At 35.0% G+C, this 19,796-nt stretch overlaps 1 protein-coding gene across 1 annotated transcript; it reads right to left on the minus strand.

Annotated features, from left to right (window-relative positions):
• Nucleotides 1-295: 295 nt before the first annotated feature.
• LOC127632737 (Parkinson disease protein 7 homolog) lies at nucleotides 296-10,370 on the minus strand. The gene is made up of 6 exons (XM_052111483.1): nucleotides 10,214-10,370; nucleotides 8,509-8,610; nucleotides 5,512-5,571; nucleotides 5,202-5,271; nucleotides 1,116-1,202; nucleotides 296-726 (listed from the first exon to the last, which is right to left on the minus strand). Exons 1-6 carry the CDS (start codon nucleotides 10,349-10,351, stop codon nucleotides 566-568), a joined length of 618 nt encoding a protein of 205 aa, XP_051967443.1. The 5' UTR covers nucleotides 10,352-10,370; the 3' UTR covers nucleotides 296-565.
• Between the last annotated feature and the right edge of the window lie 9,426 nt (nucleotides 10,371-19,796).

Consider the following 19,796-nt stretch of genomic DNA (forward strand, 5'->3'; position numbering starts at 1 on the left):
CGCGCTAGAAAAGACAAAAGCGCTCTGATTGGCTGGTCGACCATCACCGCGACAGGACAGCCGCGTTTGATTGGTTGCCATCTTAATACGTCAATGGAAATATGGTTCAGGTGGCCAATAGGCTTTCAACCGCTTGGTCATCAGGGCAACGGGTACAGCTATGCAGTGCATTGACATTGATTTTAATATAAAAATGACTGAAATTAATTACAATTTTAGGTTTTAATGTGCTTTAGATTTAATAAGCAATGCAAATGTATTTGTTTGTAATACATTTGAGTTAGGAGACCACAAGTTTAGTGTACTCAAGTTTTAATCTGGTACAGTTTGTAAGTGCAAAGCTACAGAACTAGGAATTGCACATCACAGAATGTCAAATGCAAACTAAATGCAGTATTCATACTCTGAATTTGAATCAGTCTCCTATTAAATGTCCATATTGCCTCCCATTACCAAAACCACAGGCTAGGAACATTCTAAACCAAATGAATCAAGTTCAACTTCCTTTGTAATAGCAATACAATTTTAAGTGCAACGTTAAACAGTGCAAATATTCATAGTTTGATTAGTCTTTTAGGATCAGTGGAGCTTTGACTTGAGCAGCAACGTCAGCACCCATGAGTTCTTCAACTATTGTCAAGGCAAACTCAAAGCTGGTTCCCGGACCTCTGCTGGTGATCACATTTCCATCCTTTTGAACTCGTGCCTCTGAATATTTATAGTGATCTGAAAGAAGAATGCAATGTCAAAATGATTGATATTGCAATGACAAGTCTACAAGCACAAGCTTTTGTAAAATGGAACAAAAAAAGTAAACAAAGTATCCAAGTTTGAGAAGCACTCTTAAAAAGTTGTTCTTAAATGTGAAGATTATAAATAATACATTTAACTTTTATACTAGATTGCTAGTTTTCCATTCCAAACATATTCGATTTACAGTAACTTGTGAAATTTTGTCCAATGGTTACCATAGTGCTGTAATCTATAGCACCCTCTGTTGGATGCTTGATTATGCACCCTTGACAACAGCATGCATTGATGTTGTACTGCATACAGGACTGCAGCATTGATAATAAGGACTTGTGTGCAACTAATAATGGAAATAGAGAAATTACCACCAGCCATCATCTTGTCCTTGGCACCTGGATGGGTGGTAACTGTGCTGCCGTATGCAATGCCATGAGCCAAGAGTGCTGTTGGGCCTGAAACAGATGAGAAAATAACTTATTTATATACTCCCTTCTATTTTCTCTTAAAGATCTCATGAAATCAAAAATGAGAGTTGTGTGACTTTTCATCCTTTGAGACGATCTATGTAGCTAGTGTACTTCTATACATTAATAAAATTAACTTTTAGCAGATACACACATTTAAAATGTACCTGTATTTACTTTCCTTAGGGACTTATGATTTATGCCCAGTGGACGATTTATCTGGTGAAAAACATTTACATTTGAAGGAAGCGAAGTAATATCTAGAGTCTAGATAATCTTAGGCCTTCTAAAGGGTGGATACAATCACATACAAGTAATCATGAATAATTTGATGACATCTCATTGCCTTGTAGAATGATGTAAACACTACATTAACAATTTGTAATTTCTACTATACAACATGTTTTCAATCCGAAATACATGCTTACCTATGACAGGAGAGTGTGTGCTAGCAGTGTTTTTTGTTGTTGTTTTTTTTACACAGTTGAATGAATATCATAAGGTTAATGCACCACATGACAGAGATGTATATGGACGTGGCTGGCATTAGAATAAATGCTTGTCTTAAAAAAAAATATACAAAAGACTTTACGTTGTGTATTGATGGCATTGCATCGCTGGTTATTTGGTTGACGCATTGATCCAGATTGATGGATTGTTACACTCCTAGCAACCACCCAAAGCACCCTAACACTGTGGCTTAAAATGTTACTTGTGCAAGGTAAAGATCTTTTTTCCAGAAAAAGTTAAATGTCTAGTTCTTCATTATAAGCTCTTACTAAAGTCAAGCAGTGCATTTTTGACCCCTCCATGATGAGTTACATTTATGTGGAAATCACAAAAGAAAGACTATCAGTGGATGTACTGTTACATTGTCTTCAACAGCGAAGAACTTAGGTGTTATATTTGATACCAATATGTCATTTGAAAATCAAATTTTCATTCTTCCACCTCAGTAATATTGTCAAGTTACGACACATGCTCTATTGCTGATGCCAAAAAAAAACTAATTCATGCTTTCATGACCTCAAGACTAGATTATTGTAATGCATTACTGGGAGGATCTCCAGCAAGTTCAATAAATAAATTGGTTTAAAATGCAGCTGCCAGAGTGCTGACTAGAACCAAGAAATATGATCACATTAGCCCCATTTTAGCATTGTTACATTGGCTACCAATTACATTTCACATTAATTTTAAAATTCTGTTAACTACATACAAATCTTTGAATGGTCTAGTTCCGCAGTACTTAAAGTGACATTCTACCACGCTATATTCACATTCATTATGCTCGCAAAACTCTGGCCTGTTAATAGTTCCTAGAATTTCAAAATCAACAAAAAGGAGGTAGATCATTTTCCTGTTCAGGACACAGACATCCTTATCCTTCACCACACAATTAGGCTGCATTAGTTAGGTCTGCTGGAACCTGAAACATTTATAATGATCAATAACACTGCAAACTTGTTTCCATGTCTCAACCTAGGGACTGCTATCCCGAGGTCACCAGAACCGGACGGATCCAGCTCCATTCTTGCTTGGTAACGGACTCCACAGCAAAATGCAGCCGGTGCCAGCTAGACATCACTTCAGTCTATTACGATGAACCTCAGAGGATGAACTGATGCCAACTCCAACCAGAAGACATTGGATACTTCATATACCATTTTCTGAACCTTGGACTTAGGATAGACCTCACCGAAATGACCTGCCGGTTGAACTGCGATGCACCACACTGATCTCAGCCTGCATAGCCTTGGTCTAATGATGGACTACACTCATAAAATGGAATACATAGACTATCAATAAATTGCCAACAAAAGACTTCATCCACCAACTAACAAAAGGACAATTGCATCTATGTGAACTTCTGCAGTTAATACAGGATGGACTTCAAAAGACATTAGTCATTAATCTTACTGTTCTTACAAACTTAATTTAATAATTTAAACCATAAATTGCACTGCAAATAAATTAGTAATATTGGCATTATATTCATGCTGGTTAGCCAGAGGGGAACTGGGCCCCCAGAGTGAGCATGGTTTCTCCCAAGGTTTGTGTTCCTTGCCACAGTCTCCTTCAGCTTGCTCACTGTATTTCTAAATACAATTATTGTTTAATTACTTATTTTTATACACACTTCATAATCGTATTTAATCAAACTACACAATGATGACTCAAAGACTTTCATTTTCTGTTAATGCAGGATTTTCTGTAAAGCGTCTTTGAAACTATGTGTGAAATGCACTATACAAATGCAAAAGAGTAGTGGTCTAAAAATACTAAAGTATGCTGCATTCTGATTGACCGTGAATGGAGCTCATCTGAACATTAATGAAAAGAGAGCTCTTAACTATTGATTGTGCACTTTGGCAGGCACCCAGTGCAGTCTAGTGATTTCACTTTCCCTGACAGGACGTTTGCTGACAGAGCGAACCCTTGCTTCTAATGTTACAGCTGTTGCTTGTGAGACACCGAGTCCCTCACAAAGGAGATGAGCAATGGACAGGAATAAGGAATCTTTATATCCCAATCATGGTCTTAAGGGCATCAGAGCTTTCGGTGCATGTAAAGTCTATGACTACTCGTTGATTGCTACAATACTATGCTGACATCATTACAATGGAAATCTAAATGTTTAATCTTTGATCCAGCTATATTAATGCATACACATTTTAAAGTCAATACATACTTGTAATGTCCTTAAAAGGATAGTTCACCCAAATGAAGATTTTGTCATAATTACATTTCAAATCTGTAAAACTTTCTAAAAGCATCATTAAATCTATGCAATTGGTCTGCTCTATTACAAGTAAGGCTAAAAATTATGATTTATTTGATAATAGACTAATCTAACGATTATTAGAATAATTATAAAACATTTCTTAATTCAGTTAAGTTGCTGTAAATATATTATAGCACTTTACCTTACTTGAACAACAATATTCTTGCAGTAGTTACCTTGAAAGAGAAAACTCAAAGTAGAAGCAGACAGTTAACACAATGTTCGCTATAGTGCTGCTTGTGGCAACGTTGAGAATGCAGCGCATACTTGGGTTGTGTTATGAAGTGTTGTCTGACACAGTGTCGAGCTTGTGTATCTCAAAGCATCTGCATTCACATACTTGCGTAGAGTAAGTTTCCGACCTTAAATAATAGCTATAGATTCAATGTTTTAAAAGGTTTTCCACGGCAGTAAAAAAAAAAAAAAAAGCCATTTCCTGTTCATTATAAATTCCTAAGGGTACATCTGTCATTTTTCTGGGACGTCTTCCACTCTCCTCTGCTCTCTACGGCCACATGGGCTCACTGTCCTCATTCACAGTGTCCTTCACAAGCCCTTGAACAGCAAAGCTGAGAGCACACATACCTGTGTACAATACGCTTCTAAATGAATGTATTATCTGAAATAGTTTTGTGTTCCCTCGCAATTATGTTGGGTTCCCTCACAATACCTTTATCCATCCTTTATGAAAATGAGTTATGGTTTTACTACTGTAACCCTAGTTGAAGTATGGTATTTGACATTAAACCATAGAAACCAAAATATTCACCATGGTTTTACTACACCAAATTTAACCATGAAATTAGTGGTAAAACCATAGTAATAATACCGGAAAACCAAAACTATTGTATTAAAAATCATAAACAACCTTTGTTTTACTAAAGTAACACCATGGTTAATTTGTGGTACACCACAAAAATGGTTAGAAGGTTACTGCAGCTTTATTAAAGTTAAACCATGGATAATTTTAATGGGAAAGTAAGGGCATATTTTGAAAAACCACACTTGTACCACAAATGAACCATGGTGTTAATATAGGGGAAAATGTCCTACAATAAAAAAAGGCCATCTGTGAAATTCAAATTGGAGGAAAAAGGTAATGTGACACTTCTCATCTTGACATTTTGCAAAATGGAGCAGAAATTAAGCAGTTATCCAGGGTAAGGTTAATGTGTGCACAGAGAACAAAATATGAAGATTACCAGCACAGATTGCAGCGATCAGACCCTTCCTGCCCTCCTGGTCCTGCAACACCTCTTTCACAGCAGGAGACTACAACACATACATAAGCAATATGCATTGCTGAAATCACTGGCACAACACCTTTTACATTTATGCAATGTTTGTATGTCATTATGCATCTAGATTTCTAACTTCATGAAATGACTCAAAGATGTTGCCCATTTTATTTCTGAAGGACACATCCTAATGTTAAGTAACAGGAATATGGTGTGAAATTTATTTTATGTGCAACATTCAACAGCAAAATATACATTATTAAAACATTTGAACCTCTGAAAGGTTCTGAGCTCCAAGCAAACCTCCAGGTAGAAGTACAACATCATATGGACCCTGTTGAATAAATGACATAAGAGCATTACATTTACATAAGCAGGCAAATACATAATATTAAAGGGATGGTTCACCCAAAAATGACAATTATCACATCATTTACTCACACTCATCCCATCCCAGACTTTCTATCTTCAGCAGAACACAAACAAAGATTTCTAGAAGAATATTTCAGCTATGAAGGTCCACACAATGCATGTGAATGGTCACCAAAACTTTGAAGCTCCAAAAAGAACATAAAGGTAGAACAAAAGTCAATGAAAGATTTTGAGTGAGAATATACCAATATACCTCATTTTTCACGGTGTATCTTGCCATTGCGGTGTCTAGGCAAGATGATTATTCCAAGCTTATTTACACTTCCTAGTACTTGACACATGCGCAGAACACTCGATGGCACTAGGAAGAGTGATTGACGTTAAAAGATGCTTGTGAAGATGCCCCTTTCTCAGTTTGCTTATTATTTTATTTTTTGCATAACTCTTATTTGTTAAAAAATTCTGGTGATTAAAAACAAAAATGTACAAGCCAATGTCAATTCTTTCTCCAACATGTCAGCAGAGGGTTATATAATGAAAAAAAAAAAAAAATTACAATTTGGTCTGTTTTCACCCAAAACTGATTAGATTGCTTCTGAATATATGTATTTAACCACTGGAGTTGTTTGGATTACTTATTTATTGCATTTATGGGCTTTTTGGAGCTTCAAAATTCTGGTCACCATTCACTTGCATTGTATGGACCTACAGAGCTGAGATATTCTTCTAGAAATTTTAATATTTGCTTTACAGAATAATAAAGAAAGTCTTACACATCTGGGATGGCATGAGGGTGAGTAAATGAGAGCATTTTTATTTTTGGGTGAACTACCCCTTTAAGCAGGTAAACGATGGAAGTTTTCATTTTATTTGGCAATGAAAGATCTTTATAATAGCTGACGGGAATATGCAACATTATTTTTCTACTGTCGGTTTTGTTTACCGGAAATAATTTTAGAAAGTCTAGCTTAAATGAAAGTCTAGTTTATATGAGGTTGTTTTCAAACATAAAATATTGATTTTAGAATGAATTGTAGATCAGCAAGGTCTACACCAGTGTTTCCCAACCACTGTGCCACAAAACTAGTGTATCGTCAGGTGTGCCATAGAAAATGATCAGATTCCACAAAATAAATCAGACCTCAGGACTGAAACTACTTTTTCAAACATTTTGACTAACAGTGCGTTAAACATTGCAAGAGGACGCATTGGTGAGACTACAAAGTTGGCCGACTCTCTGATTGTGTTCGGTAATTTTTTTTTTATTTCAAACGGCGAATTATCAAATGGCAAATGTTCCAAAAGTGAAAGGAAACCGCTTTACCAGGATCAGTCAGCACTGCTCAATGGACAGATCAGTGCAGAGAAGTACATTTACACATGGACCGGTCTCGAGCGCTATGCCGCGCAGATCATCTTAAACAGAGCTGCGAGAAGCGTGGGCTGCTGGGTCATGAATTCAGCATTGATTATTTGTTTAAAACCTCTATGAAAGCACATAATGTGCCGATGATTAAACCAGTTTAAAATTGTACTAAACGGCCCAAACTTTCTAAACAGCACTGAAAAGGATTAAAGGAGAAATCTGCACAATGAAAAGACAGAAATGGTGAGGTTTCAATCCACACATATTAAAATATATATCTCACGAACTTATATCAATATAATAGTGAGAGAATACAATTTAATTTCAGGATGTATTTTTCTTATGAAAAATGCCATAATTTGTTTAATGGTTACTGCTAATCATGGTTTTGCTTTTAATTTTGGTGACTATGATCTTATTGCAAATGCCACCGTTAAAACTATGGATACAATAGAACTTTCCTTCTGTGTAAAATATTTTCTAATGCTCTCTGATTGTAGAAAAAGGCTTGGATCACCATCAAGATCCTGATAAAAAATAAACTTTTTTTACAAGTGCTGGTGCGACCATTTGTAGAATTTAACATGGTGCTGCCTCTCTTAAATGTTAGTCTGGAGCCATGTAAATAAATAGATAAATAAATTCTTTGCTGTGGCATTGCAAGAATTAATTTGCAAAAACAAATCTAAAAATAAGAAAAGATGCAAATTTGTTGTTTTATTCTTTACTCAATTAGCACTCTTGCTACCTGTAATCTCATTATACACTGTACCTATGTGACTTGCATTTGCATAGCCGAAATTCCAACTATATGTGTAAACACGCAACTAAAATGGACAGAAAACCTGAAAGTTCTTAAAAACTATCAATGATGCTAATGTGGGATAGAGGTGTGCCATGGGATTTGTTTAATTGTAAAAAGTGTGCCGTGGCAGAAAAAAGGTTGGGAAACACAGGTCTACACCAGTGTTTCGTTGGCATGTCATTACTTGGCCAGAAGATGGAGGCATTACTCCATCTCAATGCATCGTCAATGAACTTCAATACACTCACATTCAAATTCAAACTGATGTTCATTTCAGTAGAATTTTAAATATGTAATTATGAATTGATTGATTATTGGCATTTTTCTTTGTCTATTGCTCTATTATTCTTTTCCATGGGTAAAGGGTAACTATTACATTGTTATTATTGTATCATTTCTACATCATTATTCATTTGAATATTGTATTTTCAAATAATTTATTTACCCATGTTTTTATTACTTTTTATTAGTATTTTCTATAACTTTCAATTATGAAATTGTTGATTACCTATTTTTCAATGCGTTCACATTTCATAATTGATTGCTTCATTTATTTATATTTTAATGTATTTGTTTAATTCTCAAATGATTATTGAGTGGCACAAATGGGTCCCTGTACGAACTAGATATTTAGAAGTCAGTTTCTGCAGTTTGGGCACCTAATTCAAAAGAAGTCTAAAACACCTGAAGTCTGTAGTCTAAATGAGTCTGAACAGTTAAACCCAAACCTGTTTGCGGGCATCCTCTAGGCTTGCATCTGGGCAGATCATGACATCGCGGCTGCACTGCACTGGCTCTTTACCCGCCAGACCCGCCACAGTTACAGCTATCTATGAGAGAGGAGAAATGACAAAGAAAAATGTTTCCTAATGTTGAAAAACAATATTTAAAAAGAAAAAAAAAAAAAGAAATAGCAGTTTGCCTTAAAGGAATATTCCAGGTGCAAGTTAAGCTCAATCGACAGCATTTGTGGCATAATACTGATTACCACAAAAGGTCATTCGACTCGTTCCTCCTTTTCTTAAAAAAAAATTAATAAAAAGTGGAAGTGAATGTGGCAAATATTTGGAGGGTTTAAACAGATATTTGAAGCACTTCTATTACTTATTCTGTTAAACTATTATTTGAGCTGTTAAATTGTTTATATTGTCATTTTTACATTAATATTAGGGTTTGCTCACATCATCGTCATGGCAACAATTGTAAAATTGGCTATAACTTTACACAAAAAATTTTAAGAAGTGATTTTATCACACTATAATCATGCATATTGTTTATGTCTTGTGGCTATACTTTTGAAACAGAGTTTTTTTAAATACTATAAAGAATTTTTAAATTACTCAATCTTGGGCTAATGAAAGCGTTTTAGCAAAACATGACTGCACATCAACAACATTATGCAAGCAGTTATGAAATAGTAAAATTTTTTATGATTACCTGATTAGTTGTCAAAATCATTTAAAGTAAGAGCAGATACTGGATCACAAAAGTTACATCTAATAATGGTAAGTCTATATTTCAGGACATGATTTTTTTATTTTATATTATAAATTCTATTTAACTAATAGGAGATGCACATTTGTATCATTTTAATTCTGTTAATTTAGGCTCCTCAAAGTGTTTGTGTCTTTGGGTAGTAGTACTTTTTCAACATCCAAGAGTTTAGGTAAAAATTGATAGCGTATTAACACATCTATCTTTTTTCATCATTTTTATCTGGTGTGTGTGTGTGTGTGTGTGTGTGTGTGTGTGTGTGTGTGTTTCACAGTCCAGCACTGTGACAAATGCATTTTTAAAGTACAAATATTCCATGTATTTCAAATGTTATACATCTCTCATTTAAGGAGTTTATAACACAATGTATAACAATTCGATTTTTTTTCAATAGTTTTAAAGCAGTTTTGCAGGAAAATGTCTGCATCACTATTTTAAGAGTCATTGTCAACTACTCGTTTACTTTACTTAATTTACCCATAAAATCTTAGCTGGTCATTTAAAGTCAGAGTCCAGTTGACTCTCTAGTCTCTACAGCAGAGCAGCAAACTTTGGCATTTGACACACTAGCTCACGGTCTGCCAGTAATGTGACCTTCTACAGTACCGTTCAACATGAAGAATATACATATGCGACAATAAATCCAATAGAAATGTATCGTTGCTTTCAACTTATAAAGCCAATTACAGAAATCAAGAGCATGCATACCCAGGTGAAAAAGACGTACAATTAAGTGTATTAAAAATGAATTACATTATATTTGTATTGTACTAAAAACATATTTAAGTACATTTTTAATACACTTAATTGTACGTCTTTTTCACCTGGGTATGCACCCCACACATTTAGGTAAATACAAGCATGTACTGGCATTGCATTGGCGCGAAACCTTAGAGTTGAACGCAACAATGTAATATGTTTCAGTGGTGTTGTACAAACCCCCGCTCTGCGCATGACATCCACAGGTATAACAGTCTCCATCTCCTCCGCACCCTTCGCCAGAATCACTAGAGCTCTTTTTCCAGCCATGACTGAGTGTCTGTAGGCCTCCGAGTCGAAATATAACTCCACCCTCATGCGACACTTTTAATTTATGATTTAATTTATATCCGGGTGTTACTTGTGTGGAAATAATAGGCAAAATAAAAGTCCTCCCAAGGCCATGAAACCGCATGATAATGGAACGGAATGTTTAAATATGTTTAAAAATGTTTCTTTTTCTCAGTGAGGTAAATAAATTAAATCTTTCTTATTCTAATTTGAAACTGTACATCATTATTCTGTAAGGTTAGGGCAGGTGTTTGGGGGAAACAGGTGAACTGCAGGCCTTTTTTTTTCTTTCTTTTTTTTTCTAAAGATATTGAGCACATACATATAATTATAATAAATACAATACATAAATAGTATAAATACATATTTTAACATTAAATAAATAAAAGGAGAATCACCAACTGACAGAAGAAAATAAAAGAAAGATTATAGCCTACTGTACAATACCTGAAATTTCATTCTTTCTTTCTCCGGCTTCAGTAGAAATTTAAATTATATTTCATATCTATCCATATTCTTCCCTTTATCTTTCTTTCATACATGTGTATGCCCATATATTTATTTGTATATCTTTTTATGTCTAGCTGTATGTTTGGACAAATATTGTTTCCATTATGTATATTTATTTATATATATTTATCTAGGGATGAATGGGGTGGAGGTGGGTGGGGGGTTATTTATTATTATGTATTATTATTATGTATTATTATTATTATTATTATTTCTTTATTTTTGCCCTTTGATTCAGTTAAAAGTGGTAAAATGGTTTAAATAAAATGAGAATCTATTCAAGACGTTTTGTATTGTTGTGGTTTACTTTTCTTGTATTTCTGTTTGCTTAGTAAAAAGTGACAAAGCAGGAACTGAAAATAAATAAAAGAACATTACACAGATATTATGTCAAATTAAGCAAAGATGTACTCAGCAAACCCAGTTTTCCTGGCTTTTATTTTTATTATTTTTACTTTAAATACATATTTGTCAACCAAATTAAAGTTCTCATAGCGCCCAATGATTGTTTCGTATTTAAAGAGTTTTACTTTTATTATTATTAGAATTTAATTAAATATATTTAACTATATATATATATATATATATATATATATATATATATATATATATATATATATATATATATATATATTATTTTAAAACTGTACAACATTATTCTGAATGGCGAGGCCAGTTATTTTTGGGAAACAGGTGAAATGTGTCTTTAGGCACTAGAGGGAGGTAAAGACCATTGAAATACACAGGAAATGGTACTTCAACGTTGACGAGCATAAAACCAAAACATACTTTTCCCTAAAACAGCATTCAGTATCTTTATATACAGTATGACCAACAGAAAATTTTAAAGTGGGGAAAATGTCCTATAATTAAAGGGTATGCAACATTTCAAATGAATCATATGCTTTTATCATTTTTCAACATAAAAGTTTGATGAGACACAGAGAGGGGACTGGCTGTGTGACATCTATTAAATATAAAATGTTTATTACCAAAAAGGAACATTTTCGTAGAGTCTACACAAATGGTCAGAAATGTCAAAACAGCATGAAAATGTTATGTTCACTTGACACAAATCACATATCATGTTAGTTTGACATTTTTTAATGTTAAGTCAACAAGTTTAATTTTTTAGTTAACTGTACTAAGATTTATAAAGCACATGTAGCCTTATGTGCTCAAGTTCAATTAACAAATACATTGTGCAGTTAGAATATAATTTAACAGTCTACTGAACAAAATTTTTGTTTTTGTTTTTATGTAGTGACTTTGTTACTCAATAAAATGAATATTTCATTCACTTCACTTTTATAATATTATATTGTTGGGCAGCTGTGGCTGTGTGAATGTGTGTGTGTGAATGAGATGCAGTGTAATGCACTTTGAATACCGCTAAGTTTAAAAGGGTGCTATATAAGTGCAGACCATTTACCATTTAAAATCTTTGAGTAGAAACAACACCTACATTTGTGTCACGTGCACTCAAAACTTTCATGTTACTGTGCTGGACTAAACTAAAAGTTTTATGTGCAAGCCGTTTCCACAAAACATTTAAGTAGAGTGAGCGAGTTGGGATTTACAGTGAGGATGTAACTATATTCAGGATTGGGGGAACCAAACATTAATAAAAAATAAACAATTGACTTATATTGGTCAACCACTTATCAGAAATGTCTCCGGAGTTTACAGTCCTGCCTGATACAATTAAGTCATGAAGCTGATTGGATCATGACAATGTTACCTTCTACATGCAAAAATTATCTAAATCATGCAATCTAAAGGGTCCCACTAAAATTAAGTATAAGTCTCAAACTGCCACAGAAAGAGCATCTGGAGTTTTGGACAGTTTTGCCATGTTTGCACGCCTCTGTGCATTGAGACCCCTTTATGCAATGCATCGGTCCATGGTACAGTGCAGCAAGGACAGTTTGTTGCGTGCCTGTGCACAAATCCACCAAAAAGTGGTGATTACCAGCATATGCAGCTGGGATCAACTGAGCTCACCCTACAGAGTAGCACTAGCTTATTGTCCCTAAACGAACCAGCTTCTTTATTTAATAATTTCCCATACACTTTTTGTATGCTTGTGCTACAAATACAAAATGGCAATTCAAGTTGTTTGTTAAACAGGCAACCCTGTTAAAACCAGGGATTAAGCTTTGAAACACTGACAATGCAGAGTTGCCCGCTGTACCATCTGTGTAGAATCATCAACATACTCACCGCTGGCAGCTGCTTTGGCTGGTTAGGATGCACTGACACATTCAGACAAAAGAGAACATCCTTGCCCTGTTGCCTTGTGTTTGACATTCGGGTCTACCACAAATATGTTTGTAGATGTTTTTGTTAATGACAATTTTCTACCTCCTCTCGGACCCTTAAAATTACCGAACAGTTCTTTATGAACAGTAAATGTGGCCGTAACATGTTTTTATCCTTTCTTTCTTTCTTTCTTTCTTATTTGTTTATTTTTGTTTGACCTTTCTTACATTCTCTCATTCATTTCATTCTTTTATTTGTTCTTTTTAGTTTTTTGATTCTTTTGCTCTTTCTTTTATTTGATTATCATTCTGTTTATTTGTTCATTCATGTGTTTTCGTTCATTCTCTCATTCATCCATTTCATTATTTTGTAAATTATTTTTGCATTCTTTTATTCACTCTTTCAAAGTTTATCATTTGTTCTTCATGTATTTGATCATTCATTTGTTTTAATTCTTTCTTTAATTTGTTTTGTTTATTCATAAAATTTGTAGGTTTTTTCTTTCATTCTTTCTCTCATTCATTTCATTCTTTAGATTCGCTATCTTTTTTCTTTTATTTGTTTATTATTCTGTTGCTTTGTTCATTCTTTCGTTCATTCATTTTTTTCATTATTTTGTATATTTTTTGTGCATTTTTTCCTTCATTCTTTCATGTTTATTATTTTTTCTTCATTTGTTTGATCGTTTGTTTTTTCTTTCGTTCGTTCACTTGTTCATTTTTCCTTAATTTGTTTGTTGTTTCTTTCATTTTTTCTCTCATTCATTTCATTATTTAGTTTGACATTCTTTTGCTCATTCTTTTATGTTTGATACTTTTACTTTTTTATTTTGTTTCTTAATTTGTTTGTTCATTAACCCTCTTTTTTAATTATTTTGTTTATTTTTTCTGCATTATTTTGTTCATTCCAAATGTGTTTATTATTTTCCATAATTTGTTTGTTTATTTGTTTGTTCTTTTCTCATTTGTTTGATTGTTTGTTTTTATTCATTTGTTTATCCTTTCTCTCATAATTCTTTCATTTTTAATTATTTTGTTTATTCTTTCATTGTTTCATTTGTTTGCTATTTCAAGTATTTATTCATTTTGTTTCTTCATTTGCTTTTCATTTGTTTCTTCTGACTTTCATTCTTTCTTTCATTTGTTGTTTATTTTTTGTATTCCTTCATTCATCCTTTCATTTGTTTGTTTTTTCTTCTATTTGTTTATTATTTTGTTTATTTTTTTTTTGTTCATCAGTTAATTTGTTCTCATGCGTTTCATTCTTTTGTTTATTTCTTCACTATGTTTTTCATTTGTTTATTTATTTTGCTCTTTTATTTTTTATTTTGTTTCTTCATTCGTTAGTCCATTCCTTTGTTCCGTCATTCATTCATTATTTCTTTTTTATTGTTTTCATTCATTTGTTTGCTCATTTGTTCTTCCATTCTATATCTTTGAGTGACTTGATATGTTCAACCTCAGCTGTGATGTTATCGTCTACCTAATGGAAAAGCAGGGCCCTTTAGCAATTAAACTAGCATGCTTTATTATCAGACACCCTCCGCTGTAGCCCAGCACTTTCCAGACCCTCTGCAGACTGCAGCTTTATCTAACGCTGCACAGAGGTTCTCTCTCCAACCTGAGGGGCTTCTGGAATGTTACCACTGGGAATTCTGTAATACTGATGATTTCTCCCCCTCCCCTTAAAGAAGGCAACCGACAGATGCAAGAAGTCAGGGAATTCCATAAATTCTTGTTTGTCAATGAGTAATCCTGTTACCAGCACTGTGAATATGAAACGGTGTAAACATGAAAATAAACACTTTCCTTTTTGCCTTTTTATTTATAATTTTTCTGGAGGGGTGGAATATAACAGAAGGCCTAGCTTTTTTTATACATACGGACCTGTTGTGACATCTGTAGTGGATAGTTGAGGAATCAGCAACATTAGCATTGAAGATGGTCAACGCATGTTTGTTTCACAAATAATGCATCATATATTCCATTGGTATTCAGGTTCTAAGGTGTTCTGGCTGCTTGTTAGTCGGTTGCTAATTGGCACAAGTCAAAATAACCCACCCCAAGTCTTTATGATATTTTGGTCTCTAGATATGACATGGAACTCTCCTCCAAGCAAAAGAGCTGAGAAGAAATGTATTGCATTGAAACTCACTGGTACACCTTCAACATACATACCGTAAGTCTGTGTATATGTTAATACGCCTTTCTCACATGCATATGACATGATTTAAATTCATTCAAAGCTTCCAGGCCATTCGGGTGTGCAGCGATATGTGTGCCAGAAGACTGTAATACTCCCAGTGGGATTTGAAGTTTCCACTCTCCTTTGCCTTTCATTAGATCATATAATAACACACAGGGCCTATCTTCAAACAGCATGCTGATGACATGCAGACCTGCAGCAGGGCACTATGGGGGCAAGTGCTCCAAGGTGGGTGTAACAAATATGGAGGGATTATTACAGTGAACTGTGGCTGACGAAGGTGCCCACCAGCCGGGCCGATCCTCTCAGCTTATCTTTGGAGCGCGGGCCCTCAGGTTCAGACTGCTCAAGGTGAAGAATACGCCAGGGCTTTTGGTTGAGCACCTATTTAACTGTTTAATGGTTTTCTATTGATTTTTAGGGCCAATGGAGAGAGTGAGAAAATCCACAGCTACAGGGAAAACATGTCACTAATTCCACATGAGTAATTTTTATGTAAAACATGCCACCACATGTAGAGTATAAACCATGTGATGATCTTAACATCGTGTAGTAAAAAAACAGATATATTTTGGTCTATTCTCACCCAAAACAGGCTGGATCACTTCAGAAGACATGGATTAAACTACTGGAGTCGTATGGATTACTTTAATGTTACCTTTATCTGCTTTTCGGAGTTTCAAAGGTCTGGCCACCATTCACTTGCATTGAAAAGACCTACAGAGTTAAAATATTATTCTAAAAATCTTCGTTTGTGTTCTACAGAGGAAAGAAAGTCAGAAAGACCATCCAAAGACATAGTTTATGAAAGACTACTCTTTAACAGAGCAGCACGTGTTAGCTTGGTAACTACCTTTCGATCCGCTCTCTCTCTCCAGGTTTTATTCCGTAGGGAAAAAACAGCGGAGTAGCACAAACAGTGATTGAATCAATCGCTACTGATGAAGCGTTCACTTCAGCAAGTGTCACAATTAGACTTTGTGTTTTAAATTATGTAAATGATCAAATCCAATGAATAGGTAAGCATATTTCCCAGATAGTTACATGGTAATCTCCCTCGTCAGACGAGGATTTATGAGGAAAATTTTACTGGGGCGCTCTTGGTCATTTCGCCGAATACAAATTAGTATTACGAGTTGTCATGAAACCTAACCAGTTTTCAGTCTAGCGTGCTGAACACATCGTTTGGGAATGCCAGGCTTTGATGTGTTTTTGGATCGCAGTTTGAGACAGCTGTGTATGGGACCTGGCAGGTGAGATGAGCAGCTGGTGCCCCTATTGTCCTGAAACGAAGAGCGTAACAGACCCTGACATCACCCTCCCACTCACAGGTGCCCATCACACGGTTGCTGTCTCCAGCCATGTAACGCTCTGGCTCCTGGATGCTTTATGTTGTGCTAAGGCTAATATAATTTACTGTAGAAGCCCCAACCAAAACACATATGGTAAGTATCAGGGCTGCCCTGCGCTGGTGGCCGAACTCGGTCAACATGGTGTTCCTTTCCGACTAAAATCTGTTTGAGTTTTCCCTCAGTCACGCTAGTGCTGGTCTGATGAGGTGGGAGACTCGAGGATGGACAGAACTCATTCAGTTAATACTTGGCTATGTTTACATGTTAATTCACAGCTGATTATGTGCCAGGAGACATGGTAATACCATGTTTTTTGGACATGGCTGTTTTGGATATGGTACCATAGTATTTTTTTCACATTATACCATGGAAATACCATGTTTACTGAACATGGTACCATGGTACTACCATGTTTTTTCCCCCAGACATGGTACAATGGTAATATCAGGCTTTTTCAGACATGGTACCATGGTAATATCATGCTTTTTCAGACATGGTACCATGGTAATATCAGGTGTTTTCAGACATGGTACCATGGTAATGTCAGGCTTTTTCAGACATGGTACCATGGTAATATCAGGCTTTTTCAGACATGGTACCATGGTAATATCAGGTGTTTCAAGACATGGTACCATGGTAATATCAGGCTTTTTCAGACATGGTACAATGTTAATATCAGGCTTTTTCAGACATGGTACAATGGTAATATCAGGTTTTTTCAGACATGGTACCATGGTAATATCAGGCTTTTTCAGACATGGTACCATAGTAATATCAGGCTTTTTCAGACATGGTACCATGGTAATATCAGGTGTTTTCAGACATGGTACCATGGTAATATCAGGCTTTTTCAGACATGGTACAATGGTAATATCAGGCTTTTTCAGACATGGTACAATGGTAATATCAGGCTTTTTCAGACATGGTACCATGGTAATATCAGGTGTTTTCAGACATGGTACCATGGTAATATCAGGCTTTTTCAGACATGGTACAATGTTAATATCAGGCTTTTTCAGACATGGTACAATGTTAATATCAGGCTTTTTCAGACATGGTACAATGGTAATATCAGGTTTTTTCAGACATGGTACCATGGTAATATCAGGCTTTTTCAGACATGGTACCATAGTAATATCAGGCTTTTTCAGACATGGTACCATGGTAATATCAGGTGTTTTCAGACATGGTACCATGGTAATATCAGGCTTTTTCAGACATGGTACAATGGTAATATCAGGCTTTTTCAGACATGGTACAATGGTAATATCAGGCTTTTTCAGACATGGTACCATGGTAATATCAGGTGTTTTCAGACATGGTACCATGGTAATATCAGGCTTTTTCAGACATGGTACCATGGTAATATCAGGCTTTTTCAGACATGGTACCATGGTAATATCAGGTGTTTTCAGACATGGTACAATGGTAATATCAGGTGTTTTCAGACATGGTACCATGGTAATATCAGGCTTTTTCAGACATGGTACCATGGTAATATCAGGTGTTTTCAGACATGGTACCATGGTAATATCAGGCTTTTTCAGACATGGTACAATGGTAATATCAGGCTTTTTCAGACATGGTACCATGGTAATATCATGGTTTGGTTGCACTTTATTTTACAGTACGTTACTTTCAGTATACAGTGTACTTAGCCCAGAAAGTACTGAGAAATATAAGGTAACTACATGTACTTAACATGGGTTAATGTTAGGGTTGGGTTTAGGCTTAGGATTAGTACCTAGTAATTACTGTAGTTGTTGAAGTGATATAGTACATACATGTAGAACAGTACTGTAAAATAAAATGCTAACCATGCTTTTTCCTGACATTATTTCATGGTAATATCAGGTGTTTTCAGACATGGTACCATGGTAATATCAGGCTTTTTCAGACATGGTACCATGGTAATATCAGGTGTTTTCAGACATGGTACCATGGTAATATCAGGTGTTTTCAGACATGGTACCATGGTAATATCAGGTTTTTTCAGACATGGTACCATAGTAATATCAGGCTTTTTCAGACATGGTACCATGGTAATATCATGGTTTGGTTGCACTTTATTTTACAGTACGTTACTTTCAGTATAGAGTGTACTTACCGCAGAAAGTACTGAGAAATATAAGGTAACTACATGTACTTAACATGGGTTAATGTTAGGGTTGGGGTTAGGCTTAGGATTAGTACCTAGTAATTACTGTAGTTGTTGAAGTGATATAGTACATACATGTAGAACAGTACTGTAAAATAAAATGCTAACCATGCTTTTTCCTGACATTATTTCATGGTAATATCATGTTTTTCAGACATGGTAGAATGGCAACACCTTGGATTTTTGGGAATTAAACTGTTTTTTTTACATGATACCATGGTACTACCATGATATTTTGGACATGGCATCATGTCACATGGCACGTGGTTGAATTGGATATGGTACCATGGTAAGTCCATGTTTTTGCATTTGTACCACAGTAATACCAAGGTATTTTTTAATACCTTAAAGTTCCATGTAAATACAGTGGTATATAAATATGGTAATTATAAAGTACCATCTCATTTAGTACCAGTGATATTGTCATCTTATACCAAGTTTTTTATTTTATATAAACATTTCTACTCTAATTAATCTCCAACTGCCTTTTACTCTATTATTGCATTTTTCATATAATTTGTCTGAAGACAAACACAGCATTACTCCACTCTTACTACTTCAACTTGTCATCAACCACAGCACAAACTGTAGGCTTAGAGTATTAAATTTTCCCCTGATCACATATATAATATATGCACACACAATATTTTTTATATCTTCAAAAAGTAGCAGAAGAAAGAAAAAGGGACTCTCTGTATTTGGATTTCCACTTTAAAGACACACAGACAATACAAGTGGCCGATCGGAAATGTTCAATGCAGTGACAGAAGCTGGCCACTGTCTTGTACAGATAAGAGCCACACCATCAAAATGAAGAAAATAAAGTCAGATGATCAGTGTCGTCCTCAAGCACACAGTGGGAGTGGATCAGAGACAAAAGAAATTCTTTGAATCTTGCTTTCTTTAATATCTGTTGCACTGCAACATCAGTAAGGTGACATTTCAGTGGCGCCATCAAGATCCAACACCGGCCATGGCGCTTCGG

This window comes from Xyrauchen texanus, chromosome 39 (genome assembly GCF_025860055.1).
Source record: "Xyrauchen texanus isolate HMW12.3.18 chromosome 39, RBS_HiC_50CHRs, whole genome shotgun sequence".
Taxonomy (NCBI): domain Eukaryota; kingdom Metazoa; phylum Chordata; class Actinopteri; order Cypriniformes; family Catostomidae; genus Xyrauchen; species Xyrauchen texanus.

Excerpts from the sequence above, each read along its gene's own strand:
- LOC127632737 (XM_052111483.1), bottom strand. The coding sequence starts at position 10,351 with ATGAGGGTGGAGTTATATTTCGACTCGGAGGCCTACAGACACTCAGTC. Across the intron at positions 5,272-5,511 it reads GAGCTCAGAACCTTTCAGAG|TCTCCTGCTGTGAAAGAGGT; the intron begins GTTCAAATGTTT and ends TATGTGTTGTAG. Across the intron at positions 727-1,115 it reads GGACAAGATGATGGCTGGTG|ATCACTATAAATATTCAGAG; the intron begins GTAATTTCTCTA and ends TTCTTCTTTCAG.